Raw genomic sequence first — 18,440 nt, 5'->3', positions numbered from 1 at the left:
CATTTCTGTGGGGTGAATCCCACTGGAAGGATTCACATTCAGTCACATGCAGTCAGTTATCATGCAGTCAGTTATCACATGCAGTCTGATGCACTGGGTGGTGAGTGTATAGGAAGATGGAATTAGTTTTTACTTACTTTTTTGTGGATTGTTTCTGATAGCTGAAGTCTCCATGTGAAACTGGGGGAAAACTAGAATTCAGTAGAAATGAGGGTTTAACACAGCATTTTCTTATAACTCAAGTGAAATGATGAAATTGAATTTTGTGCAATATTAAGGATAGAGTTCTCTAACGTACCTTTCCGCAAAGCAAGAGTTGCTTTGATTGAATTAAGTGTTGTCTCAACAGGGTCAGGTCTACAAAGAAGTAGTTGCTAGAATGAAGGATTTTATAGCTTTTGGGTATATTATAATCTTGATGACTTCAGATCTTCAGTAGAAGAGAAATCAAGAACGTGACAAACTTGTTCAGCTTCCTTTCTTAAGCTTCTGGTGTGTTTAGGACTTTGCTGTTAAAAATCTTAGGTACAAAGCATTTATTTAGTTGCTATGTAGCATCTATGTAAAAGATAGTTATTTGTTAATTTTCCAGAAGGCACAATGCCTTCTGAGGAGGGAAGACATTCTGATAATGGCTTTTAATTTAGTTCAGTTTTTGACTGCTAGTGGGTTGATTTTGGTTAATATCTAGGAATTGCTTGAAGAAGACTTGCTGGTGGTTAGTCCCAATGCAAATCAGGCCATTAAAGACTTAATGTACAAGACAGGTCAAGTTTCAGTCATTAGCTGGCTTATTCCGGTGGTGCCATTTACGTTTCTTTAAGTACTTGTTATACGAGTATCAATTTTCCTAATTTCTAATTGAGACTTGGAAACATAAGAGGGCTAGTCTGCCTTTTACAGCTGACACGAGCATTAGAGGTGCACCATTCAAAACCCAATTGAATTACAAACTAGGCAGTCATAGATGTTTTCAAAGGGAAGCAATGCTGGTATTCTGGCACTGTGCAGATAATGTTGCTGCTTCTTGAACTCCTTGTTTAGTCTTCAGTCGATTTGTGGTTTTCTGTGGCTCCAACCATGAGTTTTTTCATCTGTCTTTACCTCTTTCATAGGTTTTGATTTCCTGTGAAGCGTCCTCATGGAGTTGAGGTTTAATCCAGTTGTACTTACTGCATTAATTGATGGAGATATTTGGATGGCATCTTTATTAAAAAATAAAAATAAAAATCTGTATATAGAAAAGCAGCTGGTAACTTAGACTTAATGTGCTTTACAACATTAAATTTCTTATTTGCAACAGTACATTCTGTGTTCAAGCATCTTAAATTCATTAACTGAGCTACTCCCCCCCCGCCCCGCCCCGTGTTTAAAAGTTTGTTAAATATTTTTTTTTTTCTGCTTCATTTCTTATTTTGTCCCATGTTTTAAATTTAGGATGCTAAAAGATTTCTCTGGCACTAAGGGAGTAAATCATACAGTCTAACTGCAGGCATCTAGGCTTGATAGAGGATCAATTTAGCAAAATGAATGCCTTATTCCAACTCATTGAAATGTTTGGGTTGGATAGTAAAGCTAGACTTGCTCCATTATCTGTAAATACTAAATTTTTTTTCTCCCCATTGATAAATATTTTCTGGCCAGGAACTTTAATTAAAGCTAAGCAAGACTGGTATTTGATGTTTGATTTCCACTGTCCAAAATATAAGCAAATGTATAACTAAGGTCAGAGATACAATTAAATGTAGGTACAAACCAACACCACACAGATTGTATCACTCATTCTTTTTACTGTGCTTGGGTATAAATTTTTATTAGTTTTTCATACATTGTTCCCATCTCAGATCCTGAAACACGTTTCACTGTTGAATAGAAATCTTGCCATAATTCTAGATGCGTGCTTCACTCACTGGAACTTAAACCCCAAAATAACTGCTATAAGCAAACTGGAATAAACTGTAAAAGTTTGGGTGATGTAATGCAAGGGATTAAAATACAAGTATATATCATAAAAATGTATGTGTATATCATAAATGGATTTATCTATGTAATATGACTTTTTCAGGGTCTCTTGACAACAGGAGTAGAATTCGAATCTCTTCCTGCAGCCCTTTCTTTACCTGCAGAATCTGGTCTTTATCCGGTAACTCTTGTTGGTGTTCCTCAAACTACTGGACAGATCACTGTCAATGGTAAGGGATGTCTTTAGTTGTTCTCTTCCTAGCAAAGCATACACATGTTTTACATCTCTCTGGATTACCTCGGTTTGTATGCCATGTATATATTTGCCACTCTGAATTCTCCTCAGTAAATAACAGAAAAAAACAAAAGAGAGATCTGTTTTCTATACTAGACTTCATTAAAAACATAGCCTGATAAATCACTTGGTTGCAACAGCAGTAATGAACACATATTTACAATATCTTATGTACGAGAGGAAAAGGATAATGAACTTGAACTCCCCTTTATTAACACTTTCATTTGGAAAGCTTCTGAGGAGGATTACTTGAACTTTTTCAGGAGAATGCAGAAGATAATCTTGCAGTTCATTTTTCTTAATTAATTGTGTTCATGTAAGATTACAGAAATTTTTGCAGATTGCTTCTGTAGAAACAATTTAACCAATGCGTGTAGTCTGTTGCAGTCGAGATACCATTTCATTAATAAGCCTAAATTGAATTGTGTTTGTAGTAAGTAAAGAGAATTAAAGAGCTTTTGTAGAAGGCAAGCAGATCCGTCTCCTAGAAAAGGAGGTATATGTGAAGATGATAGATTCAACTGAATAATCTTACCAACACAAAATTTTAGGTATGTGTTCCTGGAATACAGAGTTACAGGCAAAGAACCTTTTTAATAAAGCTAAACACCAAAAGAAGATGGCTTTGAACTTCAAGAAACTCTGTTCTCACCGAATTTTTCTTAAGTGCTTTTCTGTCTGCTCCTAAAATGATTCTTCATTTGATTTTTTTTTTTTCACAGAAACTATTTCAGTAAATACAGAATAGCATCAAAGCATTCAGAACATTTGTGCTGTAGTTGTCTGCTTTTAGTTTCACATGCTAAAAATGTATTGCAAGTAGAGGAGTTGATTTCTGCACTTGGCAGCTGTTTGTGTGTCAATGTATCAAATTTTTCTTCAGATACAGCTTATATATATCGCCTGGTAAGGAAGGTACTTTCCTACTAAATTGAACTTCCAGCAGATAAGCTGTGGTACTTTATGGCAGGTGTCTGTGTGTGCATGCATATATTTTTTTTTTTTTTCCTAATTAATTTCCTTTAGGATTCTTTTATGCTTACCTTCTGAATACCTTCTGAAGAGTTGAGACTCTTCCCTGTAATAATTTTTTTGAGGAAATAGGGAACTGTTAATGTATGTTGAAGGGTAATAAGTTTTATGTGCACCAGTGGATTAGGTGATGCAGTATAAAATAGTGGTCTCTGTACAATGACTTGTGATGTTGATCTTGTAAAGGATTCTGCAGAACTTAACCACAACGCGTGGTAGAAATCATGGACTCTTTTTAAAATTTTTTATTTATTTTACATGTCACAGATACAAAGGCGTGCATGTGTGTTGTTTGTATGTTATCATGTAGTTATAAATGTTTTTATTTAAGGAGTTTGAAAATGTTTTACATATTTTGTGTCCTGAGAAGATTCTCCTGTAGAGAAGATGGTGGCTTGCGTAGCATAAATGTTGGCAAGATCTGACTAGTAAGCTTAGTAATTTTACACCTTTCAGAAAACAGAAAGAATCACAACACACTGGTGTTTTCTTCTAAAAATCAGGTTACCATACTTCAGTTTTTGGAGTCTTCAGTGATTGCCTTCTGGACAGTCTTCCAGGGGTGAAGACCAACGGCTGTACTGTTGAAGTAATTCCAGCTTTGCCAAGGCTGCAGATCAGTACCTCCCTTCCAAGGTGAGAAACTGAATTAAATGATGATTTTATTTGATCATATTTAAGTGTTAGTCACATGCTGAATAAAAACTCCTTCATCTGAGTATATAATCAGTGCTTTAGAAAAGTAAGACATAAACTATATCTGTACTATTTACTTTAGGATATAAATCTAAGTTTTTTGTTTTACTGCATGAAACCTTGGAATTTCATAGAAAATATTTTGTTATTTAATTAACTGAGGGACTGTAATGGTTATTCATTATTAATGTCATACTTTTAAAGGACTGAATCCTTTAAAGGCTAATTGTTCATAAAATCTTGAAGAGGTAATCCATGGAGTAGCGTAGGTTGGAAAAGGTGCCTCTGGAGGTCTTCTGGTCCAGGGTCTTGCTCAAAGCAGGGCCAGCTTTGACAAGTGATATGGCTTAAATGTTAGATCAGGGTGCTCAGGGCATGATCTAGTTAAGTTTTAATTATCTCCAAGGGCAGTGTTCCCATCACCTCTGTGGGAAATCAGTTCTAATGTCTGACTACACTCACAAGACGAAAAATAATCCCCTCTTCTTTTTTTCAAACTGAACAACCCCAGCTCTTTGAACTTGTCTTCATACGTCATGTCCTCTAGCCTCCTAATCATTTTGATAACTTTCTTCTGGACTTGCTCCAATATATCAGTATTTCCATTGTTCAAGAGGGGCCCAGACTTGATACCATACTACAGAAACAATATGTTTAAGAGTACAGGAAGAATCAATGAAAATAACTTCCTTTTACACTCACCAAAAAAGGACACAGTAGTAGTGTGGGGGTTTTATGGGTGTTCTGGGGTTTTTTGAGCTTTTTTTTGTGGAGTGTGGCTGACTAATTCCATTCTTTTAGAAAGAACTGGTAAGACACTGATTCAATTCAATTTTTGGAACTTTTCAAGTTTCAGAGCATTCGCCTACTAAGTGGCATGTTGATCACTATATCTCAGAGACTTGCCATCCATCTACCGTTTTGCCATCCATCTACCATTTTGCAAATATTTGTAAAAATAGGGAGTTTCAGTTTTACTTTTTTTTTTTTTTTTAACTCTTAGTTTAACTATGGATCAGGAAACAGCCTTTTGTTACTTACTGCCTTGATAGCTCAAGTACCACAGGGATCGTTTTATTCATTGGAAGATCTCAGCTCCATTTATGGTGCTTAGTAGGGTGATCATCAGTATTGTATGACACAAAGGGATATATATGTGTGTGTATATATGTAATTTTTTTTTTTTGGTTGTGTTCTTCAGTATGGCTTACTTAGTAAAGCAAAGGAACCAGTTTGGTTCTGATTTTTCCATGTGGAATTCCACTTTTCTAATGTGGAATGGGCTGTGTTGATGGCATTGTGTTACAAAGATATATAAGTAATATCCTGACAAGGACAGGAAAATAAAAAAACACTGCAATTGAGTTATGTGTTGGTAAATTCCCTATAAATATTCTGCTAGATATGGAGTCTATATGGTTTAGCTGTAATCAGCATTAATAGTAGCTAGCCAAAGCTATGAATAAATTAAAGAACATGATGGGCATGAAAGACTTTGAAAGAATTGCAACTATTCTTAAATGAGCATAATATCTGCACTTTTGGGATATATGTTCAGCTGATAATGTGGAACATTAACGAGATTTTCTTTGTATATTGGTGTGTTCTTACTTTTTCATTGGTGTTAAATTTACTCTTAGTTTCTTCAGATGCTTTAGTTTCAGTACTCAGTCTTAGTTCCTGTAACACCCTGGGAATTCAGATGCACTTCTGGCTACTTTGCAGTATGCCAGAGAGGTCCCTGCTTCCCATCACTTACTCCTTCTCCCAGCCTCTCTGATGCCAGCAAATTGCCTCATGTGACTCCTGTCAACAGTGGTTTATCCTTTGGGTTCTCTGGAGAATGATGTACTTTCAAAAGACATGGTGAAGAACTGAAGTGAAGAACTTAAATAAAGAACACTCTTAATTCACAGACAGCAGGATAAGATCGGGATCCAATTTTTCTCCTTGCATCTTGCTGACTTGCTTTACATTTACATTTCCACTGACAACCATCAGCATGTTAGCTTTTATAGCTCCTTCTACTGGAATCAAGATGACATTTCTTAATTTTTCACCAAATTTATTTTTTAAGTACTTGAGAAAATCTTATACCATATTTATTGCCTTCTTTGTGGGTGAAACTGAAGGACAAGGCTTGTTTGAAAAGTCATAGCGCTTTATCATTTCTTTAAAAGTTGATTGCTGTAATAGTAATTTGGGGGTGATAGTCATATTGCCAAGAATAATTCTAGGCCTTTCTGGCATACCATAGTGTCTTTTTAGAACTGTAAAAAAAATTTTATTGATCTATGTTACGGAAGGTCAATTTAATAAGCTCAATTTAGCAGAAGCTGTAATAGAATCATAGAATCATTTAGATTGGAAAAGACCTTTAAGACCATCGAGTCCAACCATTAACCAAACACTGCCAAGTCCACCACTAACCATGACCTAAGCACCATGTCTACATACCTTTTAAATACCTCCAGAGATGGTCACTCAACCACTTCCCTGGGAAGCCTGTTCCAGTGCTTGACAACCCTTTCAGTGAAGAAATTTTCCTAATATCCAGTCTAAACCTCCCCTGCCACAATTTGAGGTCATGCTATCACTTGTTACTTCGGGGAAGAGACCAACACCCACCTCACTACAACCTCCTTTCAGGTAGTTGTAGAGAGCGATAAGGTCTCCCCTCAGCCTCCTTTTCTCCAGACTAAACAACCACAGTTCCCTCAGCTGCTCCTTATAAGACTTCTGCTCTAGACCCTTCACCAGCTTCCTTGCCCTTTGGACACGGTCCAGCACCTCAATGTCTTTCTTGTAGTGAGGGGCCCCAAACTACACACAGTATTCGAGGTGCAGCCTCACCAGTGCCAAATACAGGGCAATCACTTCCCTGCTTCTGCTGGCCACGCTATTTCTGATACAAGCCAGGATACCATTGGCCTTCTTGGCCACCTGGGCACACTGCTGGCTCATATTCAGCCGGCTGTCAGCCAGCACCCCCAGGTCCTTTTTTCCACCGGGCAGCTTTCCAGCCACTCTTCCCCAAGCCTGTAGCGCTGCATGGGGTTGTTGTGACCCAAGTGCAGGACCCGGCACTTGGCCTTGTTGAATCTCATACAGTTGGCCTCGGCCCATCGATCCAGCCTGTCCAGATCCCTCTGTAGAGCCTTCCTACCCTCAAGCAGATCAACACTCCCGCCCAACTTGGTGTTGACTGCAAACTTACCAAGGGTGCACTGATGAAGCTTGCTGTGGGTTGAGAATGACTTTGTTAGTATATATTTTTATCATTATATGTATTTATGTATATATTTGTGCATATGTATATGTATCATGTATATAAAAATATTATACTACTGAGTAAAACAATCCTAATAGAAAAGCCTATAAAGTAAGAAAATTGAGGGAAGAAAATGACAAATTTGTAAATAAAATTGGGGAAGACTTCATATGGAAAAATATCCGTCATTTCCATGAGAACCAGAAAATTTTGAAGCTGCATCCCAGTGCACCAGGCATTATAGGTGGCTTTCTTGATGAGTACTTTCTAATATGCTAAAAGAATTGTGCAATACCATAATGCTCAAAATCATGTTTATGGGTAAAGAGGGAACATGCTTTATGTATAAAGCCAAGAATTTACTGGCTGTATCTTAATGATTCCTGTATTAGACTGTTATTAGTCCAGATGCAATTATTACAGAAGAAAGAAAAAGAGAGAGAAAAATACTCTATACAGAAGAAGAATCACTATTAATAATACACTTAAAATTGCTATACACACACTGCCTATTTTCTACCTGTTTTCCTGGTGGTGTGCTTGCCCTCCCACTGCTCCTCTGGGTCCTAAGGTTGGCCTTTTCAGTCTGGTGGTACAATGAGTTGTCAGCATATAGAGATCTTCACTGAGAGGAATATGATGTTGATGGTGGTTTTTTGTTTTTTTTTTTTTCCACACGCTAGAAAACACTTGAAGCCGTTTTTGTCTGCTAACACATTATTATGCCTTGTCCTTTCTTCACTCAAGCTCCACATTGCATCCAAATTTAATATATGGTGCCTTTTTGTATATTAGATTCTTTTTTTCTTTGTTACCCCTGAAAGTTCTTTTTGCCCAGCTTCATGTCTGTGTTTCTTTGACTGTTAGTGAATTGTTTGTAGCTGTGAGGCCTCCAGTGCTAAGTATATGCCTCATCTGTTACCATCCCATGCTAGTACTACTCTTTGCTGCATCCTGTGTCTCCGCTTTGCAATGCCTCTGCTATCATACCAGACCTGTGTTTCTGTACACGGTGTCACTGTGTTAGTCATAAATATCTCATTCTACCTGGAACAACCACTTTCCATTACTATCTATATAAATGCTGCTGCAGTAAGTCAAACCAGATTTGCAGGCAGGTCAGAACAAGTTCAGAGCAGGCACAGAATGATAGAACGGTTTGGGTTGGAAGGGACCTTTAAAGGTCATCTATTCCAAACCCCATGCCATGGGCAGGAATATCTTTCAGTAGATCATGTTGCTAAAAGCCCCATCCAACCTGACCTCCAATGATGGGGCATCCACAGCTGCTCTTGGCAACTGGTTCCAGCGTCTCACAACCCTCATCGTAAAAAAAATTTTCTTCCTATGTCCAACCTAAACTTATGCTCTTTCAGTTTAAAACTGTTGCCCCTTGTCCTGTCACTACAGTCTCTCCATCTTTCTTATAAGCCCCCTTTAGGTACTGAAAGGCCACAATAAGGTCTCCCTGGAGCCTTCTCTTTTCTAGGCTGAAGAACACCAGCTCTCTCAGCCTCTCTCCATAGCAGAGGTGTTCAGCCTTCTGAGCACTTTCATGGCCTCCTCTCTATCTGCTCTAACAGATCCATGTTTTTCTTGTGCTGGGGACCTCCAGAACTGGATATAGTACTCCAGGTGGGGTCTCACAAGAGCAGAGGAGAGGGGGAGAATCACCTCCCTTGACCTGCTGGCCAGGATTTTTTTGATGCAGACCAGGATACAATTGGGTTTCATGGCTGAACGCACACATTGTCAGCTCCTACCTAATTTTTCATCTACCAATATCCCCATGGCAAGCCTCAGTCCTGAGGTCTTGCAAGTTCAGAACAAAGCTGTTGGCTATAGAGTACTTAAGAATTGAGATGGTTTTTAATTTAAGAAGCTGCATTACAGGGAAGGATGTGTAAGCTGATTAGCTTGGGCTTGGGTTTCAGATGTACATTGATACACAGTCATTGAAAGTACCATTTGTTTGAGTTGTTAGTATGCAATTCCTTGATACTTTTACCTAGGTATGGGGGGAGACAAGAAATTCCTTCTTTCCTGTCACTCCAAATGCCCAAACTTCAGAGTGCTGCAATGATAATGATAACATGACAGTAAATTTTAAGTTATTAAAAAATACATTTTTTAAGTACTTGTTGTAATAGGTGCATTCTGAAAGACTAAAATCTGCTCTTGTTTGTGGAGGCTGCTTATCTTGTGCTAAGGAAGGATAGGATAGAAAGGAAAGGTAGCAGAAATACCTGCCAAAAGAAGTTACTGAACCTGGGTTCACCAACGGATTTATCGGTCATTAGTCTCAGTAGCTTTTGCCCTTGTATCCTTGATCCCTTCTGACCACTTTGCATTAGCATGAAAAATACAGTCAGAAGTTGAACCTCTGCCCATCTGTCTTGTTCTGCAATTCTCATTTCTCATTCATGTTCTAAAGGGTTCATTTATATTCACTATTTCACCTTTCACACAGTGAATTTCCTACAGGATCCACTCCTATGAGTTTTATGCCCTCTGCTGTCCACTAGAACTGCATTATCCCAAGACACATATATATATATATATGTAAAATACTGCTCAATTCTGCTTTATCAATGATGTGTTGTTGTAGCACTGTGCATATCTGCTATTTCAGTAATTGACTAGTTTGACACATTTGTTAATTTAAAATGAAATGCTTGATACTAGTTTAAATAAATTCTCATGTTTCTGATGCTTTAGATACCCCATGCATTTTCTCTAGCATGTATAATGTAGAATAATTTTTGTTTCATCTCTAAGTTATTTTTACAATATATTGCTCTACTAAGTATATCTTACCTCATATTTCAGGTACTGTTTATGATCCCTTAAGAAAACAGTTTCTGGGTGAACAGCTGCATAAAACAGTTAGTGCTGCTTATCTGTCATTAAAGGTGTTTCTTTCTTCATTCCACACATATCATATGTTGGTGGAGTTTAGGAATGCCTAGCAATGTAAGATAATGTATCCTCTCTTGTGAGTACAAAGGTTTCATCTCTTCTGAGGTTTCTTCCACCAGTTGACTTTATTCTCACTTTTGTAGTTTTTACAGGCCGAGCAGGGTGCAGTATGGACTTCAGGATCTTGCAGAGGACTCTCACCCTGGTTTCTCCTGTGTAGCACTCAACTTCTTATTCGCCTCAATTTTATTTTTCTTTTTACATTCAGCTCTTGATACTCATTGTTACTCAACCCTTGTGTTCAAACATGTGATAGATCAGATATCACTTTTTTCAAGTTTGCTCATTCTAATGACCTGCTCTTGCTTTTTTTTTTTCTCTTTTCCCTTTTTTACGTTTTTTTCAGAAATTTTTAATAAGCTTTCTCAGTTAGGAATACATATTTTATATTGTTTGAAGTCGGACTTGTCTTATGCATAAAATATTAATGTTTGTCCTCAATGGTTATAAAAAATGACGCTGGCTAAAATGAGAATTGAAAATTATATCAACTATCCTCAAGACTGCAGAGTAGTAGTTTGAGTCTTAAGAATAGAACAGTTAATAGAAGAATAAAGAATAGTTAATAGAATACATTGGACAGGCTTGTCCAATATAACTTGGACAGGCTTTTAACATTTTCATCATAATATTCTGTTTGTCTGTGTGTCACATGTTGTAGGTCTGCTCATACACTTCAGCCTTCTTCAGGGGATGAAATCTCCACTAATGTGTCTGTACAGCTCTACAATGGAGAGACCCAACAGCTTATCATTAAGTTAGAAAACATTGGAACAGAACCGCTGGAGAAACTAGAGGTCACAGCGAAAACAGTCAACACTAAGGGTGTGTATGCTGATTTATATTTAGAAATAATAATGATCACTTCTTCTCTGATAAAAGGAGACTAGTTGTGTTATACTTACTTTAGGTCAGTTTAGAATAAGTATCATAATCCCTGTTACAGAACTGGAATCATTGTTTGGTTTTATTGTAGGAATAGAGATATGAAAGCGAATGTGAAAAAATGTAGAAAAAAAAAGAAGAAATTGTAGAACCATTTGTGTGTCAAAGGGTCACCTGCTTTTTGGAAATCTAGATCTCATTTTAATGTTACTTGGAAAAAAATAATCCTGAGGCAATTACTAGTAAAAAGCAAGAATCTTGGGTCTAAATTATTTTCTCCTTATGTCTAAATACACTGATTAGTTAATTAAATAAATTGCCATTAGCAGTAATGCAGTCCTGCTTGAGGGAGTGGAAGTAAATAAGCCTACTTTTATCTCACTTAGTGAGCAATAAGAAAAAAAAATTTGATAAAAGACTTTAAAAAACAAGGCAATAAATAAAATAAGCTATTATGAGTTAAAGAAGAATTGAAGGCATGGAAGAAATACAGTACGCCTCCTGCTTCCACTTATTTCTCTTAAAATAGTCTGTACATATTAGTATTAAGAATTAGTCTGACAGGTGAATCTTGCCTTTGTTTTGTGATGTGTTTATTGTTTTTGGTTTGTCCTCTGAGGCATCACTATGAAGAAGATATTAACAGAAGAACTGCAGATGACAAGCAAGATAATCTTTACTTACAATAGAAATACTTTATTTTATTGCAGGTTTTATTCTGTCAGTGCCAGAGTATTAAAATGCAGTGTGATACCTGGTGATTTTTGTTCATTTCTGTATTCGAGCTCTTGATTTTTTTAACAGAGTATCCTCTTCTTTGCAACCTGAGAGAATAGAAGTTGCCAATCATCTAAGAATAGATTTTTTTTGTCTGAGACTTGTTACCAAGAATAATTTTAGAAGCTGAAAATTATGATGACTTACTGTTCTTATTTCAGTAATCCCAACGTGCTCCTACTGTGCTAGGTGCTGTATGTATGTAATGGAAAGACCAAATACAGCATGCATATTCAATGGTGAAGTCTATGTAATGAAATGTATTAAATGGTGGAATATATGGGCCTCTGAATCAGATGTTAATCAGACTCTTCGTACCTAACATTATGCAGTTAATTGGTTCAGAATTTTGAAAAAGAGACTCTTGTAAACTTTAAAACCATCATCTCTCAGTTACAACTTTTGTTAAAATAATGGGGGAAAAATGAAAAAAGTTGTTATACCCAGCTATAAAGTCAGTAAAACTTTAATTTTACTTCATCCTTCATTTTCTTTCTCTATAGAAAATGTTTACAATGAAGCCTCTGTGTATTTGACAGTCTCTTAGATGTTATTAAGCATGATCATAATTGTCTTTATCAGAAAAAGGAAAATTTATGATGAGTAAGTTATAAGTATGCATACTCAAAAAAAAAATGCAACACTTAAATTGCCATTTTGGAAAAATAGAAATGAGAGCGAGTTTTGAGAGGCACCAGATGATTGTTCTCAGAGTGTGAGAGCCATACCATCAGAATCATAGAATCGTAGAATTCTGCGTGGGCAGGGACCTCTGGAAATCATCTTAAATAGCCTTCTTTTGAAAGCAAAATTTTAGATTAGGTTATCCAGGGTCCTGTCAAGGAGATTCTTCAGTTTCTTGCATGGTCTCACAGAAGTGAAATGCACCCCTGTCTTTGGAACTGTATGCTCGAGATGAACCGCGTTATTGGAGGAAAACACATACGTAAATAACTATGACTTTTGACATGACTGTGTGCTGTGGGTACAATATAAAGCGCTGAAAAACTCTATCCATGGCAAAAGAACTCATGGTCCACATCAAGAATGTAATAATTATGTTATTTCAAATGTGATTACATGCTGGTCTTGCAAAGGAAGGACCTTTGCCTTTTTTAATGGACTCTTCCATTTTACTTATTATCGTAAATTGATACAAATGCATAAGGATTGAGTCATGGTACAGTGCAACACATGACATGGGATTCTGGTGATCAACAGGGAACTGAAGATTTGCGATGTCAGCAGCTCAGTTTGGTCAGTGAATGCTACTTGCATGGAAATAATGTGGATATGACATTAAATCATCTCTAATAGCAACACAGACTCTTGACTTGATATTATGTATCAAGTTTAGAGCATATGCAGAAGCTCGTGAACAATTTGTAGTGCATTAAGAAGTTGTCTCTTGGATATTCTTTACTGCTCCTCAGCTGGAATGTGCCTGTGATTTAAACTGCTCAAGGTCGCCTTGAAAGCTGTTAGGCATCTTCATCTGCCATGGCCACAGCTTGCCTGTCAGCTTGGGAGCCCATGAGAAGTTGTTGTCCATTTCAGCCAAATACAAAGAGCTTTCAATCATTCTTCGTTTCACCTGATTTGCCTTGGTTCTTTTAGTCTTGGCAGTTGCTCGTAAATCTTTTGCAGCTGCTGCATGCCTTCCTGTCTGCCTTCCAACTCCTTACCTTCTGTTTCTGGGGCCACAACTTTTAGCACAAAGATGAATGCTGTGAATAGCAAACATTCTCTTTTTCTTTGTTGTTGAAATTACTGGATGGGATTAGCTGTTGCAGTGCAGTGACCTACTTCCCTCCTTCGTCATGTTAGCTATAGCCAGTTGCTTTTCTTGAGGAAGCCCACTTCTCTGATATTGTTTTCAATGGTGTCTTGTTAATGAGAACCTCTGAAGATCAGTCTTGCAAACTTGCCTTCCCTTTCTTCCTTTCTTCTATTTCTTTCAGGTGCAGCTCTTTAGCTTTTCCACTCTGGCCCTCAGATAAATGAGCAGAAATTGCAGCTCACCCTGTGCAGTTCATAAAGGACATCACAGGGTTTTCAAGTCCTTTAGCAGGCATGCATTATGGAACAGATCCTGAGGCAAATCAGCAAAAGGGACTTGTCATGCTGCCACAATAAACATGTCTGTCATGTCTTTTAATGTCTGATTGTACCACTCTGTGTACCAGGCTGTGGTGTCTGTAGGTTGGACATCATATGTATACTGTCAAGGTTAACTCTATGTCACCTCGTATCGTCCCTCACCAGGTCAGATGGTCTAATACTTTTTTTAGAATGATGACGTGCAAAGGGGGATGCATTTCCATCCTTTCTCTCCAGTCAGCTCTTGTCAGAGACATCTTATGTCTCGGTTAGGGGGTGCACTCTAAAAGCTTTGATAATCCAGCTATTTGATCCACTCAGGGGCAAATGTAACACTGATGTTTTCAAACTTGAAGGACTGGGAAGAGTGTGCCAGGCTTTCTTACCAGCCTCACATATTATTAGGCTCTAGTAGTGAGCACCAGCTGCACACACTGAATGACCTTGGATAATGAAGCAAAACCTTAACTGATCTTTCTTAGAAGTGGTTGACCTCTAGAGTTTAAACACAGAGAAATAAATTCACTTGTCTAGCTGTATTCTTCCCATGGTCTTTGAACACATCTGCTTACTGTCTCAGCTGTTTAGCTGTGCCAGACCACAGATGAAAAATCTGCTCTGAGGTCCAGGTAACCATTTTAAGAACTGTGAATATCCTGGAATAGACCTATTTACCTTTTCTTGCCAAACAAAACTGTAAAGTCTTTCAAATTGGACTCAGGTTATGTTCTATAGAGAGTTACGAATACAGGCACCCTTTTCTCCAGTTAGTCCAAATGTCCTTGTGAAAGTAGGACAACAAGGAGTGTTGGTAGTCCAGCCCCAGCCTAGCTGCCATGGTTTTACTATCTGGGTTTCTCAATTCAAGTCTCTTCCTCTATGCTCACACTGGCTGACCAAGATCATGATTTTGTACGACTCCTACCAACTCTTTTTTCCACTCATAGTATAAATGTCAAATGGTTCATGATTTTAGAGCAATTTTTTTTCCTCCTTTTAGGGATAGTTGTTAATTGCCTAGAGGAAGCTCTGCTACATACACTTACATTGTAAAGACCATACCAAGTCCTGCAAATTTAATTTCTATCTACTAGGTCTGAATTAAAAGTATTCTGGATTGTCTCCTCAATTTGAAAAAGGCTGTTTGTCCCCAGTCTCAAAGGAAAAGTAATAATAATACCAGTAGACTGTCTATGAGCTGATGAACTATTAGTGCTTTTAACCCTGTAATTCTAGTGTGCGCACCCCACAGTTCCTCCTTTTAAAAAAAGGTGGTGGTTACTTTGCAGTGCTAAATACACAACTTTCATTTTTAATAGAGTTTTGTGCACTTGGAGAAATTAAGATCAATGAATGCCAATGCCTATGCATTTAGAACTGATAGCGATTTTGAGGTCCTATGTATTCTGCTAGGAATATATACTTCAGCTGGTGAGGCATCAAGAATCAAATGTGCAGATTACCATAGAAATCTGAAGAGCCTTGTTACCTTGAAGCCCATCAGATTTCTGTCTTCAGGTGTCTGATCATACTTGCATTTAGTGTACCTTTGTGCACATTGAATTCAGACATGTGGAGTACTTGGGTCTCATCGTTCTGTGCTGGTTGGAAACTGCTCTTGCATTTATACTTCCTTTCAACTGCTCAGCTTGAGAAGCAGCAGTTGTTTTGGTTGTATTCTACCCAGACTTCACCTTTCAGCTATAGTCTGTTACCTTTTTATTTCTACTTTGTTTCTTTTTGTCTTTGTGTTAAAACCCTTTCTACCAGTTTTCCAAGACTTTTAATTAAATTCTAGAGTTGCTAGCATCTAACTGGACCTCCAGGCTGAACTGCATCTCTTTATCCCCTGTTTTTTTGTTTGGTTGGTTTTCTGCATATCTGTGTGTGTCAAGAATCCACAACTGTGCTCAGGACACTATTCCACGTATATATAGCTTCTCTGATGCTTTAAGTTCAGTTTGCAGTTTCGAGGCTATCTGCAGATCATAATGCTATGCTTAACAGAGGATTCAGTCCCATCCTGTCCTATTCTCCCACAGAAAGGCAAAGGCAAGAATTTAGCTCAGTAGTCACAGGACATTAGGGGATGCTGCTTAGGGACAGCATGCAAGTCTCACCACTGTTGTGGTCTTTTTGTTGTGTTTGTAGTAGTTGCTGTACATACATACTCCTTTTTAAGTAGCCCTTTGTGGACTTCCCCATGAATTCGCGTATCCCGTTCTGAAGCTGCTGGTACTGCTTGCCTCTGCAGCCTCCTGTAGCAACAGATTTCAGAATTCCACTACCAGATGGGTAGAGAAGTGCTGTATCTGTTTTAATCTGATAGTTTTATCAAGTGTTCCTAGTTCTTATGCCAGGGAATTTAGTGAGCAACAGTTCTGCATTTGCTTTATCTGCCATCTTTGTAATTTTTGTAATCTGCAGTCATCTTCCCTTGCTCAGCCATTCAGACTGAAGGGTCTCAGCTCACATGGCAGCTGCTCCACCCCTTCATCATTTTAGTTACCCTTCTCTGGACTGTCTGTAGCTTTAGTATGTCGTCCTTGCAGTACGGAGATCAAATCTGCAAGCAATATTTAGGATGTAAGCACACCAAGGTTTTATATAGTGGCAAAATGCCCCCTCTTTGACTTGCTTTCAATATCCTTCCTAATGATGACCTGTTTTCTTGTTTTGGTTTGGGTTTTTTTGTGTTTGTTCTTTTTTCTTCTTTTTTTCCTGTTGCTGCTCACTAAGCTGATGATTCCATGGTGATTCCATGAGTCAATGGTGACTCTATGGTTTCTTTGTTGAGTTGTAATTACCACTTCCAAGTTCAACATACCAGGCATAGCTCTTTTTTTTTTCTTTTTTTTTTCTTTTTTCTCCTAGTTGCATTATTTTACCTTTATGTATTTTGAAGTCAATTTTTTTGCCTACTCACTTAATTTCATGAGGTCCTTTTGGGTTTCTTGCCTTTGACATTACTACTTCCCAAAATGATTTTGAAATCTAGTCAAGATAAACTCTCTGGAAATGAATCTGATCAAGTGGTGGATGTAATTTGCAGAACAATTTAATGCTAATAGCTTTAAACATTTTTATTGAAAGAAATGTCTTTGTCTACACTGTTGTTCTATAAAGCATTTTATGAAGAGAAAAAAAGAAATTAAAAACTTGGTAGCCCATAAATCTACATGTTTGCAATCTATGCAATTGCGATATTAATGTTCAAATATAGCAAATACTTAATACACAGTGCTAGTCTAACTTGAATTTGTTCCTATTTAAGTAATTCTTAAATTTATCATTTTATGGTTTTGTTTGTTCACTGGTTATCTTAAGAGCAAATAATTTTGAGAAAAATGGTAGCAGTCCTAATAGGTGTTGTGCTATACAGTAGCATGAATTTATGATGGTGGGAAGGTACAAAAAGATTATGGTTTCTAATAATTGTTTTAAGAGCCGTGTGAAGTTAAATACCCCAACAAAGAATTACATTATTTCAGTAAAGAATGTTATAGATGTGCTTACATTAAAATAAGCCATAGAAAAAAGGAAGATTTACCTGGGAACTTAAGATTGAAAAGAATTGAGGACTTCAGGTTCTTGTGATCTCAAAAGACTTGCTTTTCCATCGAGTTTCTCTACAAAATGCCAGTGTAGTTTTTTGGGTTTTTGTTTTTTTTTTTTTTTTTTTTTAGACCTTAAAATCTATTATAAGTTAGAGTAACCCAAAGATAGATTGTGGGCAAGCTGTTATATGATACTTGTTAGATTTTAATGACTTAGTATCCAGTAGAAGGATAAAACAAGTTACTAATTTAAATTCTTGACTAACAGTCGCTTGTAACTTCAGTTGTTTGCTAAACACAAATTTTGGGCTCTGGAAACAGCTGAATGCATGCCCCAAATAAGGCTCTTTCATGCTGAACTGAAAAGTTTGAAGACCCATGCCATAGTATAAGTCACTGTAATAATGATTACTGAACAAGGTGAAGAAAACATTATTAAACTATAAACCATTGTCAGATAAACATAAACCAGATTTTTCTCTACAGCTTAACTTCTAGCTCAAGCATTTAGACCTTGTCTTGTAATTACAGGTGTCAGAGAGTATCTACAAGGGTTACTCTCACTTGGAAAGTCTTTTCACTCATAATATCTTAAAATAAATCTCATATTTAGTGAAAATACGTTTTGGAAACAATTTGTTCATTAAACTGAAGATACACTCAAGTGCTTGGGATATGTCATACTTTCTTTACACTGAGGAAAAACATCCCTTTAGCATATTACGTTTTTACTTATGGGGAAAAGGGTGTAGAGATTGCTGTACTTGTTAAGCTACTTCTTTTCTTGAAAATAGAAGAAAATCAGAACAGTGATATGGTTACAGCTAAATCATTAGATGAGGTGCAGGTGACTTTAAGGAAACAATTATTAGGAGGATTTTTTGTT

General features: G+C 37.2%; 1 protein-coding gene across 5 annotated transcripts in view; it reads left to right on the top strand.

Moving 5' to 3' along the window:
• TRAPPC9 (trafficking protein particle complex subunit 9) overlaps positions 1–18,440 on the top strand; it is a 522,423-nt gene that overhangs the window by 70,458 nt on the left and 433,525 nt on the right. For all 5 annotated transcript variants that reach the window (XM_049819680.1, XM_049819672.1, XM_049819700.1 and 2 more), the window contains 3 exons: positions 2,066–2,192; positions 3,793–3,925; positions 10,897–11,060. In XM_049819680.1, coding sequence (XP_049675637.1) covers positions 2,066–2,192; positions 3,793–3,925; positions 10,897–11,060 — 424 coding nt within the window. The remainder of the gene's footprint in view (positions 1–2,065; positions 2,193–3,792; positions 3,926–10,896; positions 11,061–18,440) is intronic.

This window comes from Accipiter gentilis, chromosome 2 (assembly GCF_929443795.1).
Source record: "Accipiter gentilis chromosome 2, bAccGen1.1, whole genome shotgun sequence".
Taxonomy (NCBI): Eukaryota; Metazoa; Chordata; class Aves; order Accipitriformes; family Accipitridae; genus Astur; species Astur gentilis.
This window is presented reverse-complemented; position numbering and strand designations above follow the sequence as displayed.